This window comes from Peromyscus maniculatus, chromosome 3 (genome assembly GCF_049852395.1).
Source record: "Peromyscus maniculatus bairdii isolate BWxNUB_F1_BW_parent chromosome 3, HU_Pman_BW_mat_3.1, whole genome shotgun sequence".
Classification (NCBI taxonomy): Eukaryota; Metazoa; Chordata; class Mammalia; order Rodentia; family Cricetidae; genus Peromyscus; species Peromyscus maniculatus.
The window spans coordinates 130,968,126-130,987,614 of record NC_134854.1 but is presented as its reverse complement, the minus strand read 5'-3'; the positions used below and the strand labels follow the sequence as shown (position 1 = coordinate 130,987,614).

The 19,489-nt window shown below is 41.5% G+C and overlaps 1 protein-coding gene across 1 annotated transcript in view; it reads right to left on the bottom strand.

Moving 5' to 3' along the window:
* Arl8b (ARF like GTPase 8B) overlaps positions 1-19,489 on the bottom strand; it is a 42,509-nt gene that overhangs the window by 6,359 nt on the left and 16,661 nt on the right. The window contains exons 2-4 of the mRNA XM_006985033.4: positions 4,895-4,975; positions 3,034-3,107; positions 2,529-2,622 (exon numbers count right to left, since the gene is read on the bottom strand). Of these exons, the coding sequence (XP_006985095.1) occupies positions 2,529-2,622; positions 3,034-3,107; positions 4,895-4,975 (249 nt within the window). The remainder of the gene's footprint in view (positions 1-2,528; positions 2,623-3,033; positions 3,108-4,894; positions 4,976-19,489) is intronic.

Below are 19,489 nucleotides of genomic sequence, written 5' to 3'. Positions count from 1 at the left end.
GTTACTTTGCCTGTCTAAAACACCTGACTGGTCTAAGAAAGCTGAATGGAAGGCTAGGCAGGACTGGCAGATAGAATAAATAGGAGGAGAAATATGGGGAGAAGAGATCGATGAACAAGAAAAGGAGAGGAGGACATCAGGGGTCGGCCATCCAGCTACACAGCAAGCCATAAAAAGAAAGGTTTACAGAAACAGATAAAGATAAAAGCCCAGAGGTAAAAGTTAGATGGGATAATTTAAGTTAAGAAAAGTTGGCTAGAAACAAGCCAAGCTAAGTCTGGGCATTCATAAGAAAGAACAAGACCCCATGTATTTATTTGGGAGCTGGGTGGTGGGCCTCCAAAAGAGCAGAAGAGCAAAAGAGAAAAACAACAACAACAACAAAAAAAAAAAAAAAAAAAAAAACACCACCACATTGTATGAGGACCAGGTATGGTAGCTCATGCCTTTAATTACAGCACTATGGAGGCAGAGGCAGACAGATCACTCACTGAGAGGCCAGCCTGGTTATATACACAGTGAGGTCTTTTCTAAAAAGACACACACACACACACACACACACACACACACACACACACACACACACTGAAATTTTCAAAAGAACTGACAAAAACATAGCAAAAAAAAAAAGAAATAAAGAAAAAAGAATCAAAAGAAGCTGTGACAGACAGGGCACTTACTTAAAACATATCAAAGACTATCCATACAATCTTGTAAATGTGGCCTCTAATGTCCCAGCTACAGCTCAGCATGTCACTCAACCCAGCCATTCCCAAGGCTCTGTGTTCTGGACACTGCTTCCTACCACCAAAGGGCCTGGAACTCTTCCCTACCAACCATCACCTCCTTCACATTCCCACATTCTTCAGATCTCCAGTCATACTTCACTGGCTCAGAGAACTTTCTTCCTTCACCTTGAACTACACAAATCTTTTTTTTTTTTTTTGGGGGGGGGGGTGAGATACAGTTTCTCTGTATAACAGTACTGGCTGTCCTGGAACTCACTTTGTAGACCAGGCTGGCCTCGAACTCACAGAGATCCGCCTGCTTCTGCCTCCCAAGTGCTGGGATTAAAGGCGCGCGCCACCACTGCCCAGCAATCTTTGCAATTCTTAAGGACTTCTGCACCTGTCTTGACACTGATCACCAGAGCTGTACTGTTAAATGTTTGTTTGTTTGTTTTCCCAAATGTATCTTTCCCCCAGCATGCAGTGTTTCTAGCAACTTCTGCCCATCATTCCATCCCCAGAACAGAGCACTGCTCTCTCTACATAGTTTGGTGACTATCTAGTTAAGGCATCTATAGACAATACGGTATCCAGGTTCCAGCAGACACTGGGCAAAGGTGATTCCAGTTTTTAAGAACTGGGACTATTCTCCCACACACCAGATCTTTAAATCAACACAGGATTTTTCCAGGCTGGCCTGGAACTCTCAGCAATCCTCCTACCTCAGGCTCCCAAGCATGGGATTATAGGCATAAGTAACCACAGCTAGATGAGTCAAACAATTCTTAACAAAAGTATTTCAACTAATTCATTCAATGAGGAAATACCACAAGTAGTAGAGAAAGGTCAGGAAGATAAGTTCAATTTCTCAATTTCACAATGTTGAAGCCAAAGTACTCTTTTTTTTCCCCCCCTTCGAGACAGGGTTTCTCTGTGTAGCTTTCCTGGAATTCACTCTGGAGCCCAGGATAGCCTCAAACTCACAGAGATTCACCTGCCTCTGCCTCCCGAGTGCTGGGATTAAAGGCCTGTGCCACCACCGCCCAGCTCAAAGTACTCTTAACCCTTAAAAAAGAAGACATAGTAAATTTCAAATATAATTAACACCCTCTAGATCCACAGGCTCCACGCCCATGTCAAACCAACTGCACATTAAAAGCACATGGGAAGCCAGGCAGGAGACAGAACTTAAATTCTAGTGCTCGGGAACTGAGGTGGAAGGATGTCCAGTTTGAGGCCAGCATGGGCTATCTATGTACTAAGATGCAGGCTAGCCTGGCCTATAGTGTGTAATCTATCTCAAAAAAAAAAAAAAAAAAAGTAAGCAAAAATATGGGGAGGGGGGGTGATGTAACATCACTGAAAATGTAGATTCCCTTTGCCATCATTCTCTAAACAGTATAGTCAACAACTATTACACAGCGCTTCTGCTGTATTCAATACTATTAGTAATCTAAATATTCAAACTACATGGAAGAATTGTGTAGTTTGCATGCAAATACTACGTACGCCATTTCCACAAAGGACCTGAGAAGCCAGGTATGGTGGCAGACTCATTATCCCAACACTTGGGAGGCTGAGGCAACAGGACCACAAGTTCCAGGCCATCCCAGGCTACATCAAAAAGCTTAATCTCAAAAAAAAAAAAAAAAAAAAAGAAAGAAAAAAATCTTGAGAATCTTCAGATCTCTGTACTTGTGGGGTATTGGAAATCCTAAAATCAATCTCTAGGAATACCAAGATTAGTTCAATGTTAAATATATAATTGCAAATATAAAATATCAGATTCTCCAAACTTACTGGAATTCCTTGTAACTGTGGTTTATCTAGAAGATTATGGAGTTCATTTCGAGAGGCTTCTATTTTTTCACGATCTGCAGCATCTATCATGTAACTTAAAAAACAAAGCGATCTCAACATGCCATCTCTATGACTCTCAATGAACTAGGATTATAGACTTTAAATTTTCTTAATATTTACAATACTAAAAGTGCTAATCAAAAGAAATTAAGTCTTACATTCAGCATGAATACTTTTAACTACATTATTCAGAGACTAATTAATACATGTTATACTTTGGAAAACATACTGAACAGCACTCAGCTGAATAAATAAATCAATAAATCTCTTATTCTATGATTTTAAAAAATCCCATGTTAATACTGAGATATTAGCTAAGAAAGACAATTACTGTCTGAGATAATTATTAAGTCTACCTTTGGAAGGATTAAAAAGCAATTTTTTTTTTCTTTCAAGACTAATCTAATAGACCAAAAGAAAAAAAAAAATCTCACCACCAACTTACACAATAGCATTGACTCCTCTGCAATACCGCTCCCACATGCTCCGGAACCGGGGTTGTCCTCCTATGTCCCAGATCTTGAATCAAAACAAGGCAATTCTTAATAAGGACATTTCAAGTACTAATGAAGGTACTACCAGAAGTGGAGAAGTCAGAAAGACAGGTCAAATGTTACAGAACCAGAGTACTCCTAAAACCTCGAATCCAAATTCAATCTGAGAAATCTTGGGGCCCCTTCTCAACTCTAAATATGTGAATGATAGATCTAAAATTCTGCTTGAGCAATGACTTGGTTAAATTTGGCAACATGATAATAACTATTACCCAATACATTTCTAATCATGGTTATATGCAACTTTAAGATAATAACAACTTTAACATCTACAAAAACATGCAATAGCTCAGGATCTCCTAAACTTTAAGTGTATCTTTTTAAATTATTCTGTAAATAATAGAATCAGCATTCCTTCCCTTGGAGTTCTCCATAATAATCTCACTGTTTTACCTGCTCTATAAGCACTGTACTGCATATGGCCACATACAACTCCTCAGTTGTGGGCTTCTTTAAAGTAGTTTCCAACTGAAGCACTGACACTGGTAAAAATGCATAGACACACACACACACACACACACACACACACACACACACACACACACACACAGAGAGAGGCAGCAAAATGATGAGTGTCATCAGAAAAGGCGAAAAAAGAACTTAACAAGCAGATCTGTCAACAAGAACTGGGTAAAATGTTCACATGGTTCAGGCTGGAGGTCTAAACTTGCAGGAATTACAGAAGGAAAACCAGAGTGACAAGAAAAGATTAAATCCCCTAACATTCCTATAGTCCAGGAACTAAAAAGAAATTATGCTAAAAATGAGTTACACTTTTCCTATTTTAGTTTCAAGTTTAGGCTTAAAAATGAAGAAAAGAAAAAAACTGGATTATGATATTTGCTACCATAAATATACTAGGATGACATTATTGGAAGTAATTTCCACCTTTCAATATACAACACTGCTCAAACTGTTATATTTTGGAATTCTTTTTTTTTTTTTTTTTTTTTGGTTTTTCGAGACAGGGTTTCTTTGTGTAGCTTTGCGCCTTTCCTGGAACTCACTTGGTAGACCAGGCTGGCCTCGAACTCACAGAGATCCGCCTGCCTCTGCCTCCCGAGTGCTGGGATTAAAGGCGTGCGCCACCACCGCCCGGCTTATATTTTGGAATTCTTAAGCTATCAAATGTTACTTCTACTAACCCATATGGTAAGTTGACTTTTATGGACACTTAACTACATTCAACTCTTAAACACTTTAACCTATCATCATAAAACATAAATAACTGATTTGCAGTCTTTTCGAACAATCCAACTGTAGTGGGTAGCCATTCCAACCTTGATCTGGAAGTTCCAACCCCCACTGAGGCTTCGGTAACTGTCACGCCTACAAAGCGGGGGCCGAGAGAGGACCTTGAAGACCTGAGATCCGGATGCACCGATGCTCTTGTTTCCTGGACCTTGGACGCTGGAAGTAGACCGAACAGAGTTCTCCAGAGAACACCGCCGGACTGCACTGCGTCTTTCCCAGAACCTGCAACCTACCTATCCCTTCATTTGTAAGTTACGCCCCTAAATAAACCTCCCTTTTAACTACGTGGAGTGGCCTTAATAATTTCACCAATATCCAACCATTACTTGGGAATTATAAACAGCAGGTAAAATCCAAGGAACAAAAAATTCTTCTATTACAATTTAAATCAAGTATAAAGGGAGGGACAGGGCAATACATACATATATGCATGCATACATACATAAACACATACATGCATGAATACATAAACACACACATGCATAGAAGCCAACGTACCTTTATTGTGACGTTACCTTTAGTTACTTTCCTCATGTTGAAGCCCACCGTGGGTATCATATCTTCACTGAATTGACCTGACTAAACAAAATAAAACATTTCAAGTTAGGTTAATCAATAATAAAGAGCCATAACATCATATGCTTCTAGTATCAACCTTGCATTTGTACCTACTTTTCTTTTATTATTATTATTATTATTATTATTATTATTATTATTATTAATCTATTTATTTTACATCCCGGCCACAGCCTCCCCTCACCCATCCCAATCCCCTCCTCTTCCATCTCCATCCAGTAAAGGGCAAGTCTCCTATGTGTATCAATAAAACATGGCCTATCAAGTTGCAGTAAGGCTGGGCAAGGCAAGGGTCCCAAAAGCCAGTAATAGAGTCGGGAGACAGCCCTTGCTCCCGAAGTTAGAGTCCCCCAAGAGGACCAAGCTACACAACTGTAACATATAAGCAGAGACTCACAGCCAAACATTAGGTGGAGTTGGGGAATCCTGTGGAGGAAGAGGACAAAGGAGTGTGGGAGTCAGAGGGGTCAAGAACACCACAGAAAGGCTCATACAAATCAATCAACTGACCTGGGCTCAAACAAACAAACAAAAAAGAACATTCTGGATATGTACTGGTATTTCTTACAGATTTTCCTAAGTTTAAAAACAGATCTTTTGCCAGGCATAGTAATGCACACCTTTAATCCCATCACTTGGGAGGCAGAGGAAGGTGGATCTCTGTGAGTTCAAGGTCAGCCTGGTCTACATAGTGAGTTCTAGGCCAGACAGGTAGTAAACCCCTTTCTCCAAATAAAAAGTGGGAGTGGGGAGCTGGAGAAATAGCTCAGCAGTTAAGAGCACTAGCTGCTCTTCCAGAGAACCAAGGTTTGATACTGAGAACCTACATGGCAGCTCACAACCATCTATAACTCCAGTTCCAGGGTTTCTGACTTTCTCTTTTGGACTATGTGAGCACTACATGCACATGGTAGACAAACATACTTATATACATACGGGCAAAATACCCACACTGAATTTTTTACATAAAAATAAATCTTTAAAAATGCAGAGGAAAACTTTTTATATAACATATGAAAATTTTAAATTTCTCACTTTTACACATATTTTCACAAAGAACTGAGAATTCTAAAGTAAAGCAGTTTTAACTTCAGTGGTTAAATTTCTTTGGCAACAAATGTTAAAATTTAATTCTGAAACAACACCCCAAATAGTTCTGAGGAAGAAAACTACTGATAAGCAGTTTGAATTTGTTTCTAATAAGGTTTATAAAATATACTGTAATATAAAACTTTATTTTATGAATCAACTTGGTTCTCTTTTTAGCTTTTAACTTTAGTGGCTATGTTAAGACTAAAATTAGATGTTTTATGATAGTATTTTAGTAATATTTTATATTCACAATGATCATCCAGAGCCAGCAAAATGTCTCAGTGGGTACAAGGTGCTAACCACCAAGTTTGGTGACTGAGTTCAGTCACTGGGCCCAAATGGTGGGGAAAGAGCTGACTTCTGCAAGTTATCTGAACACACATGCCACAGGCATGCGAACACTAAACACATAAATAAATGTAACACTTAAAATAATGTTCCTCTTTTTGCAATTTGATTATGTACTTTTAGAAAGTTTCTATTTCCAACTGAACAACCAATAACCATTGTATCACACTGCTCTTAAATCCACCCTTCCCAATTAGAAATGACATGCTAAATACCATACACAGAAAACTATACAGCCGGGTCCTCAATGTTTCCCATTACTCTATGTATTTTTGAATAAACAATAGGTTTGTGTTATACTAAATATTACAATGTATCAAAGATCAAGAATTTAGAATGCTTTCAAATTGTCTTGATTTATCTCCCACATTCCAAATAAAACTTAGAAATTAATAACTTCGCTAACACATCAGCCAGAATTATAGCTACCCTTTGTCAACAACATTCAGTATTACTGGCTATCAAGTCACTCCACAGAGGCACCTGATTTATCCACTCAATTATTTGAATCTTCACCAGCTTTCAGTACAGTGTCACATTATTCAAGAGTCTCACATTTCACACCACATCCGCTGATGCTATTGTGAAATACATCCTACTGAACCATAGTTAATACTAAGTTTATATTCTAGACACTTTACCAACTATCAGCATTTCTCAGTTGAACTGACTGACTTCTGAGGTCAACAATGTGCTAGTTAAACAAACAGGACTATTTCCAAAAGACCAAACAAATAAGATTCTTATTTTCTCCCAAGGCCTAACACTGGCTAATTGTATACTGTGACCTTATGTTACCCACACATGCATTCTGTAGTTTTAAGTCTCAGCACACAAAACTTCATTTTTTTTTAAATTTATTTATTTATTTATTTATTTATTTATTTATTTATTTATTTATTTTTTATTTTACAACACCATTCAGTTCCACATAATAGCCACAGATTCCCATGCTCTCCCGCCCCCCTCCCCCTCCCCCCAGCCTACCCCCCATTCCCACCTCCTCCAGATCAAGGTCTCCCCCGAGGACCGGGATCGACCTGATAGACTCAGTTCAGGCAGGTCCAGTCCCCACCTCCCAGACCGAGCCAAGCGTCCCTGCATAAGTCCCAGGATTCAAACAGCCAACTCATGCAACGAGCCTAGGACCCGGCACCACCGCCCAGCTGCCTCCCAAACAGATCAAGCCAAATGACTGTCTCACCCATTCAGAGGGCCTGACCCAGCTGGGGGCCCCTCAGCCTTTGGTTCATAGTTCATGTGCTTCCATTCATTTGATTATTTGTCCCTGTGCTTTATCCAACCTTGGCTTCAACAATCCTCGCTCATATAAACCCTCCTCTTTTTCACTAATTAGACTCCCAGCGCTCCACCAGGGGCCCAGCCTTGGATGTCTGCATCCAGATTCCTCAGTCCTTGGATGGGGTTTATGGCACAACTATCAGGGTGTTTGGCCATCCCATCACCAGAGTAGGTCAGTCCCGGCCGTCTCTCGACCATTGCCAGTAGTCTTTTGCGGGGGTATCTTTGTGGATCTCCGTGGGCCTCCCTAGCTCTCTGCTTCCTCCCCTTCTCATGTGGTCTTCATTTACCATGGTCTCCTATTCCTTGTTCTCCCTCTCTTTTCTTGATCCAGCTAGGATCTCCCACTCTCTTTCCCTCGACCGTGGCCCTTCACTGGTCCCACTCATATCCAGGCTGTTCATGTAGATCTCATCCATTTCTCCGTGTCTTTCTTGGGGTCCCGTTTTCCAGGTAGCCTCACTAGTGATGTGATGTGAGTAGCAGTCCAGTCATCCTTGTTCCACATCTAGCATCTTCCTATGAGTGAGTACATACCATATTTGTCTTTCTGAGTCTGGGTTACCTCACTCAGGATGATTTTTTCTAGATCTATCCATTTGCCTGCAAACCTCATGATGTCATTGTTTTTCTCTGCTGAGTAGTATTCCATTGTGTATATGTGCCACAATTTATTTATCCATTCTTCAGTTGAAGGGCATCTAGGTGGTTTCCAGGTTTTGGCTATTACAAACAATGCTGATATGAACATAGCTGAGCAAGTGCTCTTGTGGTATGATTGAGCATTTCTTGGGTATATGCCCAGGAGTGGTATAGCTGGATCTTGGAGGAGATTGATTCCCAATTTTCTAAGAAAGCGCCATATTGATTTCCAAAGTGGTTGTACAAGCTTGCATTCCCACCAGCAGTGGAGAGTTCCCCTAGTTCCACATCCTCTCCAGCATAAAGTGTCTTCAGTGTTTTTGATCTTAGCCATTCTGACAGGCGTCAGGTGGTATCTCAGAGTTGTTTTGATTTGCATTTCCCTGATGATTAGGGATGTTGAGCAATTCCTTAAATGTCTTTCAGCCATTTGAGTTTCCTCTGTTGAGAATTCTCTGTTTAGTTCTAAAGCCCATTTCTCAATTGGACTGTTGGTCGTTTTGATGTCTGATTTCTTGAGTTCCTTATATATTCTGGATATCAGTCCTCTGTCACATGTGGGGTTGGTGAAGATCTTTTCCCATTCTGTAGGCTGTCGCTTTGCCTTGTTGACCATATCCTTTGCTCTACAAAAGCTTCTCAGTTTCAAGAGGTCCCACTGATTGTTTGTCTCAGTGTCTGTGCTCCTGGTGTTATATTTAGGAAGTGATCTCCTATGCCAATGTGTTCAAGACTACTTCCTACTTTCTCTTCTAGCAGGTTTAGAGTAGCTGGATTTATGTTGAGGTCTTTGATCCACTTGGACTTAAGTTTTGTGCACGGTGACAGATATGGATCTATTTGCAGCCTTCTACACGTTGATATCCAGTTATGCCAGCACCATTTGTTGAAGATGCTTTCTTTTTTCCATTGTATACTTTTGGCTTCTTTGTCAAAAATTATATGTTCATAGGTGTGTGGGTTAATGTCAGGGTCTTCAATTCGATTCCATTTGTCCACATGTCGGTTTTTATGCCAATACCAAGCTGTTTTTATTACTGTAGCTCTATAGTAGAGCTTGAAGTCAGGGATTGTGATGCCTCCAGAGATTGTTTTATTGTACAGGATTCTTTTGGCTATCCTGGGTTTTTTGTTTTTCCATATGAAGTTGAGTATTATTCTTTCCAGGTCTGTGAAGAATTGTGTTGGTATTTTGATGGGGACAAAACTTCATTTTTACAAATTAATTTCCTATGCTAAACACAGGCAAGTATTTTCTTTTCCTATTCAGTAGTGTTTTGGTTGATCCAGTTAGGAAAATATTAACAGTAACTGAAGTCACTATTTTCAATTATAATTAAAATTATTCTCAGAACTTGCATACAAGATAACTGTTTGCTTGAAACAGTCTTACCAAGTAGCCCAGGCTGAACTTATGCCAATACTCCTGTCTCTACCATTCCAAAAGCTGGAATTACAGTCATGAAACACTACATCCAGCCCACATGAGATATACATTAAAAAAAAAAAAATCGAGTGCTAGCTGAGCCATGGCATAAACCTTTAATCCCAGCACTTGAGAGGCAGAGGCATATGGATCTTTGAGTTCAAGGCTAGCCTCGTCTACAGTTAGTAGCCAGAGCTACATAATGATCCCTTATCTCAAGAAGGGCAACAAAACCTAGTGCTATCAAAATGGCATAGCCGTGACATGCCACATACACAGAAGCACAAAAACATGTTTCACATCACTATTCATTAGGGAAATGCAAATCCATATCACAGAGGTACTATCACACACACACTAAGACAGCTACTAAGAAGATAAAAAATTTAAAATTCAAAAAATAAAGCTGGGCAGTGGTGGTGCACGCCTTTAATCCCAGCACTCGGGAGGCAGAGGCAGGCAGATCTCTTTGAGTTCTAGGCCAGCCTGGTCTACAGAGCAAGATCCAGGACAGGCACCAAAAGCTACACAGAGAAACCCTGTCTCAAAAAAACAAAAAACAAACAAAAAAAAATTCAGAAAATAAATGTTACTAGGCTTGATGGTATAAACCTGTAATCCCAGAAAGCTGAGACAGGAGGATCAAAAGTGCAAGTCCACAGTCTGAGTTACACAGGGAGATCCTGTCTCAGAAAAGAAGAGTATTGACAAGGATGTAAAGATACCGAAACCTTTGCTGTGCGCGATGGGTAGAAGACCATGTTACACGGCTGCCATGAGAAACGGTGGGGATCCTCAAAAGGAACAATAGCACTCCCACATGCTACACCTGGACACGCCTTAACTTGCTGCCATGATTCCGCTGCAAGTTTGGTCCCACTGTGGCCACAGTGGGTCCCTTACAATGTGGGGTCTAGAGGGTGTGCTGGTCATCGGGATAGAGCCTGGGAGAAGACAGTGGTCACTCACATGCCAGAGCTGAGAGAGCAGCACTACAAGTGCTGAAGCCTGACCCTGAGTCCTTTCTGGTTTCCTGCCTTGCAGTGTGATCATTTCCTCTTAAAAATGCTCATCCCACTGTGATGCCAGCTGCCAGGAGGTTCTTCCCAGAGCCAAGCTAAAGTAGGTATATGCCTGTGAACATCTGAAAGCTCTGGGTTAAACTGTCATCTTTTCTCTATAAAGCTAAAGCTATAGCCTGAATTAAAGGTGGCTGGAAAGGGGGCTCATTTTTCCTTTTCTAACCTCCCCCCCTTGTTTTTTTTCAATTTAGGGGTATACTGTTTTCTCCCAGTTTCCTTCTTCCTCTCTGAATGACTAACTGTAACTTGAAGTGTACTGATGGTGCAAGAGGCCTGTCATCCCAGGACTCAGGTAACTCAGGCAGGAAGATCATGAGTCTAAGACTACCTGGGCTACACAGTGAAATCCTTTCTGAAAAGAAAACCAAAGCCAAACACAAAAGACCATATATATTATGGTTTCATCTTTACAAAACATCCAGAAAGGGGAAAGAAAGTAGACTACTGGTTATCTGAAACAGGGACTAGGAATAAAGTGGACATACGAGATCTTACTGAGGGAAGAAAATGTTAGAGAGATATGGATGCCACAGCTGTGCAACTCAGACAATTTGTTGAAATCACTGACTTGTACATCTAAAATTGATGAACTTTATGGTATGTAAATTGACCAGTAAATTGTTAACAACGTGAAAAGGACCTAGCACTGAAGATACCACTTAGTAAAGAGCATTCGCCCAGTTTTGTAAAGGACTAGGTTTGGTCCCTGGCAAGAAAGTCAGAAAACAGAAAGCAGTGACCCATGTACCAGCCACTCACTCCCTGGCCACACACCCAGTCACAAATAGGAGGCAACTGTCAATACAAAGCAGAAACCAGCAGGGACAGAAACCAGATGCACAGCCCTCACACAAACCTCTGAATAATCATGTTTTCTTCAATTCACAAGCACAGGATGTTCTGATGCTCTGGACTGAGCTAAGAACTCACAACCCATGTTCCAGAACTAAACATGGATGGAGATGAACGAACTGCCCTGGTGGTCACCTGAGCCTGAAGTAACATACTCACACGAGATGCTTTAGAAACCTGGTTTGGGTGGCAGCAGTGAAGACAGTGACAGGCGTTAACCTCCCATCTTCCAGCATACTGGTATTTTACTAAGAAAGCATTTTCTCCTCCTGTCACTGGGCTTTCTTCAGCTGCAGGACAACCAATCTCCTGAAACCCCAGATCTTTTAATATTGTCACTAAAAGTGGATTAATACTCCATACGACCCAGCAACTATGCTTCTGGATACAAACCCAAAGGAACTAAAAAAAAGCAAGGAGTCTAAGAGATTTTGTAGACTCATGATCACAGCAGCAGCACTTAAAATACCAAGAGAGGTAGACAGACCTACAAGTGCATGAGGAAATGAGCAAACAAAATGTACACACTTACAACAGAGTAACAGCCTTGAAAAGGGAGAGATCCTGACACAGGCCAGATGAACTAAGTAGGATATGTCAATCATGAAAATGACAACTAGCACACGATCACCTTGAACAAGGTACTCAGGCAGTCCACCCATGATGGTGGTCAGCAGGCAGGCAGCACAGAAAGCTTTCTCAACAAACATACACTTGGCTAACTTCTCACACACAATCTATGGACTATGAGTCGATGTTCTCATGTTAAGGGACTTCCCAACACAACAACAAATCTCACTGAGGGGGTTAGGTATAGGCCATTCAAGTATGGCAAAGGGGGAGAAGAGGAAGGGAAAGAAAGGGAAGAATACCCTACCTGTGAATGGTAACACATAGCTAAGATGCCAGCACTCTGAGAGATTGATCTGATAGGATCAAACAGCTCCTGGTACAGCAGTATGGCTTGAATTCAATTCCCAATGGCACCAAAAATAAATAAATAGGGCTGGAGAGATGGCTCAGCAGTAAAGAGCACTGGCTGCTCTTCCAGAGGATCTCCCCAGCACCTATCTGTCAGCTCATAACCATTGTAACTCCAGTTCCAGGAAATCTGACACCTTTTCTGGACTCCAGGCACACACATGGTGAGCAGATATACACGCAGGAAGAATACCCATACACATAAACAAACAAAATAAAATTACAGAAGGGGCTGGATTGATAGCTCAATGGTTAAAGAGCACTTGTTGCTCTTGCAGAGGACCCAGGTTTCAGTTTCCATCACCACATGGCAGCTCACAACCATCTTTAACTCCAGTTCCAGAGAATCCAACACCCTCTCCAGGTCTCTGTGGACAGTGCATGCAAGTACTACACAGACACACACTCAGGCAAAACATCCATGCTTGTACAAAAATTTTTAAGATTTTTTAATGGGGAAGGGGATGCTAGAGAGATGGCTCATCAGTTTATAAAGTACTTGCTGCTCTTACAAATGACCTGGGTTCAATTCCCAGCACCTTACAATGTCTTCTATTAACTGCATCTAGATTTAGAACACAAAAGGTATAGCTTTGCCACAACACCTTTTGCCTATAAAGAGCAGAGCAAACTCTATGTTTACACTCAAACATAAGTTACTTCAGAAATAGATAAATGACTACAAATCAGATTCAAATTTCCTTCACTATTCCAAAGGACATTGTGGTAGTTTGAATGTAATTGGCCCCCATAATTTCATAGGGAGTGGCACTATTAGGAGGTATGGCTTTGTTGGAGTGGGTACGGCCTTGTTAGAAGTGTGCCCCTGTGGGGTCGGATTTTGAGGTGTCCTATGCTCAGGATATCGCCCAGTGTCTTAGTCAACTTCTTGTTGCCTGCAAGTGAAGATGTAGCCAGCACCACATCTGGCTGCATACTGCCATGCTCCCCGCCATGATGAAAATGGACTGAACCTCTGAAACTGTAAGGGAGCCACCACAATTAAATGTTTTCCTTATAAGAGTTGCCGTGGTCATGGTGTCTTTTCACAGTAATAGAAACCCTAGCCAAGACAGACACTAGCACACAAATGTCTTCCAGCCGGGGCGGTGGTGGTGCACACCTTTAATCCCAGCACTTGGGAGGCAGAGGCAGGCGGATCTCTGTGAGTTCAAGGCCAGCCTGGACTACCAAGTGAGTTCCAGGAAAGGCGCAAAGCTACATAGAGAAACCCTGTCTCGAAACCCCCCCCCCCAAAAAAAAACAAGGTATTATTATGAAAAGAAAAAAATACTGTCAAAATTCCAAGTCATCTTCTAAGTATCTACTAGAGCTTTACAGGGTAGTCATCAGAGGTATCCCAGTGATAGAGATCAACAGACTATGTTTGTAACACAAGTCTTTTAGTCTAAAATACACAACAAAAGCTTTATGAAAAGAAAGGCTTCAGAATACACTGCAACTCTTTTCTCTTAAGACTTTCTTTTTAGTTATGTGTCTGTGTAGGGGTGCATGCATGTAACCATCAATGTCCTTTGAGGACAGAGGTGTCTGATCCCCAGGAGCTAGAGTCACAGGCAGCTGTGAGATACCCAATGAGGGTGCTAGAAATCAAACTCAGGTCCCTGCAAGAACAGCTTGCACTCCCAACCACTGAGCCATCTCTTAAGCCCCTACACTGCAAAATTTTAACCTTACTAAACATTAAAATGAATTTCATAGTCATTGTTGACAAGATTATACCGGACCTTACCATTAGCCTAGCTATGACTCCTCATATGTCCCTTAATTTTATAAAGCCTTATTTTCCTTTAATCAAAAACAGTCTCTATCCCAGGGGTTGCTTAAAAATGAAATGGATCAAAGCACACACAGAATTTTTAATAAAAGCTGGTACAGCGTAAGCATCCGTATTTGCTACCACACATGTCACACAGGGTCTATGTATGAGTAGTGTTGCCTATTCCTTCCATTGGACCTAAAACCATAGAGCAGTGGTTCTCAACCTTCCTAATGCTGTGCCCCTGTAATACAATTCCTCTTGTTGTAGTGACCCCAGACCATAAAGTTATTTTTATTGCTACTTCATAACTAACTTTGCTACTGTTATAAATCTTAATGTAAGCCGGGCAGTGGTGGCGCACACCTTTAATCCCAGCACTCTGTGAGTTCAAGGCCAGCCTGGTCTACAGAGTGACATCCAGGACAGCTACCAAAACTACACAGAGAAACCCTGTCTTTAAAAAAAAAAAAAAAAAAAAGGGGGGCTGGAGAGATGGCTCAGAGGTTAAGAGCACCGACTGCTCTTCCAAAGGTCCTGAGTTCAATTCCCAGCAACCACATGGTGGCTCACAACCATCTGTAATGAGATCTGGCGCCCTCTTCTGTATACATAATAAATAAATAAATCTTTAAAAAAAAAAAAAAAAGTACAAATCTTAATGTAAGTATCTGTGTGTTCCGATGGTCTTAGGCGGCCCCTGTGAAGGCGTTGCGACCCAAATGCTGAGAACCACTGCCCTAGACTGTGTGCACAGGAGCTTCTGAGGTCTCTCAAAAGTGAGTCCCAGTTGGCAGCCTAGACAAGGAAACCAGACCTCAAAGCACAAGCCCTCTGGCACTGCTCCCCAGCTGTGCTACTTGTTTCTGGCCAGTCCAGGGTGGACTCAGGCAGCCCAGGTGCCAGACACTGACAGCAGCAGGTCTAAGCAGAAAAGGGCTCCTTAAAAAGTCATGCCTGGTGTGAGGACGGGGTCCATGGTGCAGGGGTATAGCACACAAGTGAGGTAATGCCCCAGAATACGTTTGCCCTCAGTCCTGAGAGTGGCCCAGACAAAACCAGGACTGGAAGCTGTACATAGATGCCCTGACAGCCACAGAGGAGGAAATCCTAACAGAACAGAAACCACAGTCCAACAAATGCTTAGGGGCTGCACAAAATACTGCTGACATTTCCCCCTCACACCAAACTTAAACTTACTAAGAGAAGGGAGGAAAATTCCCCAGTGTGAGAGGACTTCCATGGGAGGACACCCATGTTGAGTTTCCCTCTCTTCTCTCATCATCTGGCCTCTAGAACAGACTGAGTTGAGGGAAAATACAGTAAAGTAGAGACTAAAGCTAAAACTACAACCCAATGATCTGGAAACAGGGACAGGGTGGGGTGGGGCAGACCCCAGACCTCCAGAGTTCTTCCCCAAGCAGTGACACACAGATGCTACCCTAAACATGGCTCTAAGAAGTGAAGTGTCCATCCAGCAAAGCAGCACTTGGGTTCCCACGTGACTCCCAGAGTGGAGTAAGGACGAAAATGATCCAACCAGCACAATGCAATCTTTGAAATCTGAACTAACATTATCAAGACAAATCACAGAAGGCACATCTTCTTGGCCTGAATTCTCAGACAAGTCCCTTTTAAAGCAAAGTCAAACAACAAACCACTCTTCTTCCTAAGATTTTGTTTTGTCTTTTGAGACAGGGTCTGTATATGGTAGTCATGGATAGCCTGGTACTGGCCTTAAACTTCTGGTGACCCTCCTGACTCAGCCTTTAGAATACTGGATTATGAGAATATATGGCCATGCCTGGCTTTCTCCACAAGGTTTAAACAAAATCTGGAGTCTCATAATAATTTATATACATAAAGTCTCACCAATATGACTGCCTAAACATGAGCTGAAGAACAACAGCCAAAATACCAGAGTGGATGGGGAAAGCTCACAAGGCCTCAACACTATACAAAGAACTGCTGTGGAATGACATTCTTTATGCTGTGAATGTGTGTTGCTCTGGTTGGTTGATAGATACACAGCTGACTGGCCAGTAGCCAGGCAGGAAGTATAGGCAGGATAAGCAGACAAGAAGAATTCTGGGAAGAGGAAGGCTAAGTCAGGAGATCCCAGGGAGCAGCATGTAATGGCACACAAGTAAAGCCACAGAAAATGTGGCAACATATAGATTAACAGAAATGGGCTGAGTTTAAGTGTAAGAGCTAGTCAGTGGTAGGCTTGAGCTAATGACCAAGCAGCTTTAATTAATATAAGCCTTTGTGTGTTTACTTAAGTCTGAGTGGCTGCCGACCGGACAGGACACAGGAAAACTTTAGCTACAAAGAACAACAGGCAACTAAGAGTGGGAGAAATAGTCTTCCCCAGGAACAGCACATCAACTGGTTATTCAATACCAAATAGTCAGTTCTGAAAATACATATACAAGTAACATTATATAAACTAAGCAGGCTATATTTAGGAAGATATATGTATATACATTTATGCATGTAACAATTAATGACAAAAGAGGCCATGAATTTGAAAGAGAGCAAGAAGGGGTACATGGGAAGGTTTGGAGAGAGTAAGAGGAAGGGAGAATGTTTTATAATTATCTTATAAATATATGTAATAATATTATATCCTCAAAAAAAATGTTCAAAAAAGTGAATGAGATCCAATGGATGTGTGACACACTACCAAGCTGACCAACACAAATATGGAAATTCTAGATAACTCTAAGCAGTATGAACACAAAGAAACCTACACCAAGATATATACCATCGCCGGGCGTTGGTGGCGCACGCCTTTAATCCCAGCACTCGGGAGGCAGAGGCAGGCGGATCTCTGTGAGTTCAAGGCCAGCCTGGCCTACCAAGTGAGCTCCAGGAAAGGCGCAAAGCTACACAGAGAAACCCTGTCTCGAAAAACCAAAAAAAAAAAAAAAAAAAAAAAGATATATACCATCAAACCATCTAAAGACAAGGACACAGAATCCTGAAGGCAGCAAAAGGGAAGTAATCCATCCCAGATTAGGATTAGTGTATTTTTTTTTTGTCATACTTTAGAGGTTCACTCAGGGGTGAAGTCCAGAGACAGAATGCCTTCTTAGCATGCACTTAATACCCAATACCAAAGGGGTACAGGCGAGGCCAGAAGGACTGTTACTCAAAGTGCTAACGGTAGGCCGCAGATGTGGTTCTGTGGCAGACTTACCTAACCTCAAGAAGCCCCTGGATCTGATACCTAGCACCAGAAATAAAAATAAAAATGCAATATGGCATATGAACAGAATAGAGAGCTGTCCACATGATCGTGGTGCTTGACAGTCAGCCATGGTGATAAATGCCTATAATCCCAGCACTTAAGAAACAGAAGGAACCTAAGAGTTGTAGGCCAGTGGATGGCATTAGATGTCTTCCTCAATCATTCTCCATCTTCTTCTTATTATTATTTTTGAGGCAGGGTCTCTCACTGGAGCTAGATACCTGGCTTGACTGGCTGGCAGCCCAGCAAGCTCCAGAGATCCTCCTCTCCATCTCTCCATATGCTTCACATCTGAACTCAGGCTTGTGTGGCAAAGTACTTTACTATACAGAAGCCATCTTAGCCCTCATCCTGAACTGTAAAATGTCCAAGTACAGTAGGAATCAATGGGTTAACAGTAACCTGGGAGACCCGTTTGTGGGTGACTTCCCCATGTTTCTCACATTTCCTTAATTGCAGACCTAAATAGCCACTAATGGGTGCCGCAATTTCAAGCAGCAGAGTTTATTTCACTGGAAACAGGATGAGACCAATTTGATGTTAAATGTTTTACCTTGAAATGCAAGCTGAACTCTGCCAATTTATTTTTTTTCTCCTTTCTGTTTTTTTGAGACCAGGTTTCATGTAGTTTAGGCTGGTACTGAACTATGTAGTTGAAAATGGCCTTGAACTCCTGGTTCTTCTGCTCAACTTCCATGGTACTGGGATTATGGGTGTGCACCACCATGCATCATTTAGTGAAACTGAGGGTTTTAAATTTATTATTATTATTGGGGGGACATACATGCCCCAGTGCACAAATGGAGGTAAGAGGATAGCTTTGAGGAGTGGGTTCTCTTCCACTGTACGTTGGTTGTGGGATTAAACTCGGAAGTTTGTCCGCTGAATTATCTCACCAGTACTAACGATACTATTTTGAAAATACTGAACACATTCTAATTCCCCAAAAGTACTTTAAACTGCAATGCAAACCTTTCAGTTATTGTCTTAATTACTTTTCTATTGCTGTGACAAAACACCATAACCTAAAGCAACTTATAAAAGAAAGCATTTAATTTGGAACTCATGGCTACAGGGTGAGTCTATGACCATCACGGTGAGGAGCATGGCTACAGGTAGGTTGCCATAGCTCAGAGCTTACATCTGATCACTCTGATCCATAAGCTCAAGGCAGAGAGAGAGCTAACTGGGAATGGCATGGGCTCTTGAAACCTCAAAGCCATCTCCAGTGACACACCTCCTCCAATAAGACTACATCTCCAAATCCTTCCCAAATAGTTCCACCAACTGGAACTAAGCATTCAAATAGATGAGCCTATAGGGGGTACTCTTATTCAAACCACCACAGCTATGTTTGTTTAAGATATCAGTAGGACATTTCCATACTCACAATCAGTCTCTCTCTCTCTCTCTCTCTCTCTCTCTCTCTCTCTCTCTCTCTCAAGGGCACAGAAACCACCACAGATGACACAGGTTCTCTTTCAACAGCTCCTCTTCACTCTATCTCTGGGTGTTCCTCAAGAAACAGTAAGTACTAGCTGCCAGTCCAATCAGCATTGTTTTACAGTGAAACTCTGCTTTTAAATGAAATACTGAGTCATAGCATGTGGCACAGATTCCAAAGAGGAGTGCTTTCTAGATACTAGCATCATTATTTATTCAGTAGCTGTCTATAACCCATTTACTATCATCAAGAGTATAGGGTGGCAAGAAACAGAAGTTCGGGAAGATGTTGTAGTAACAAGAAAGTTCTTAGGGA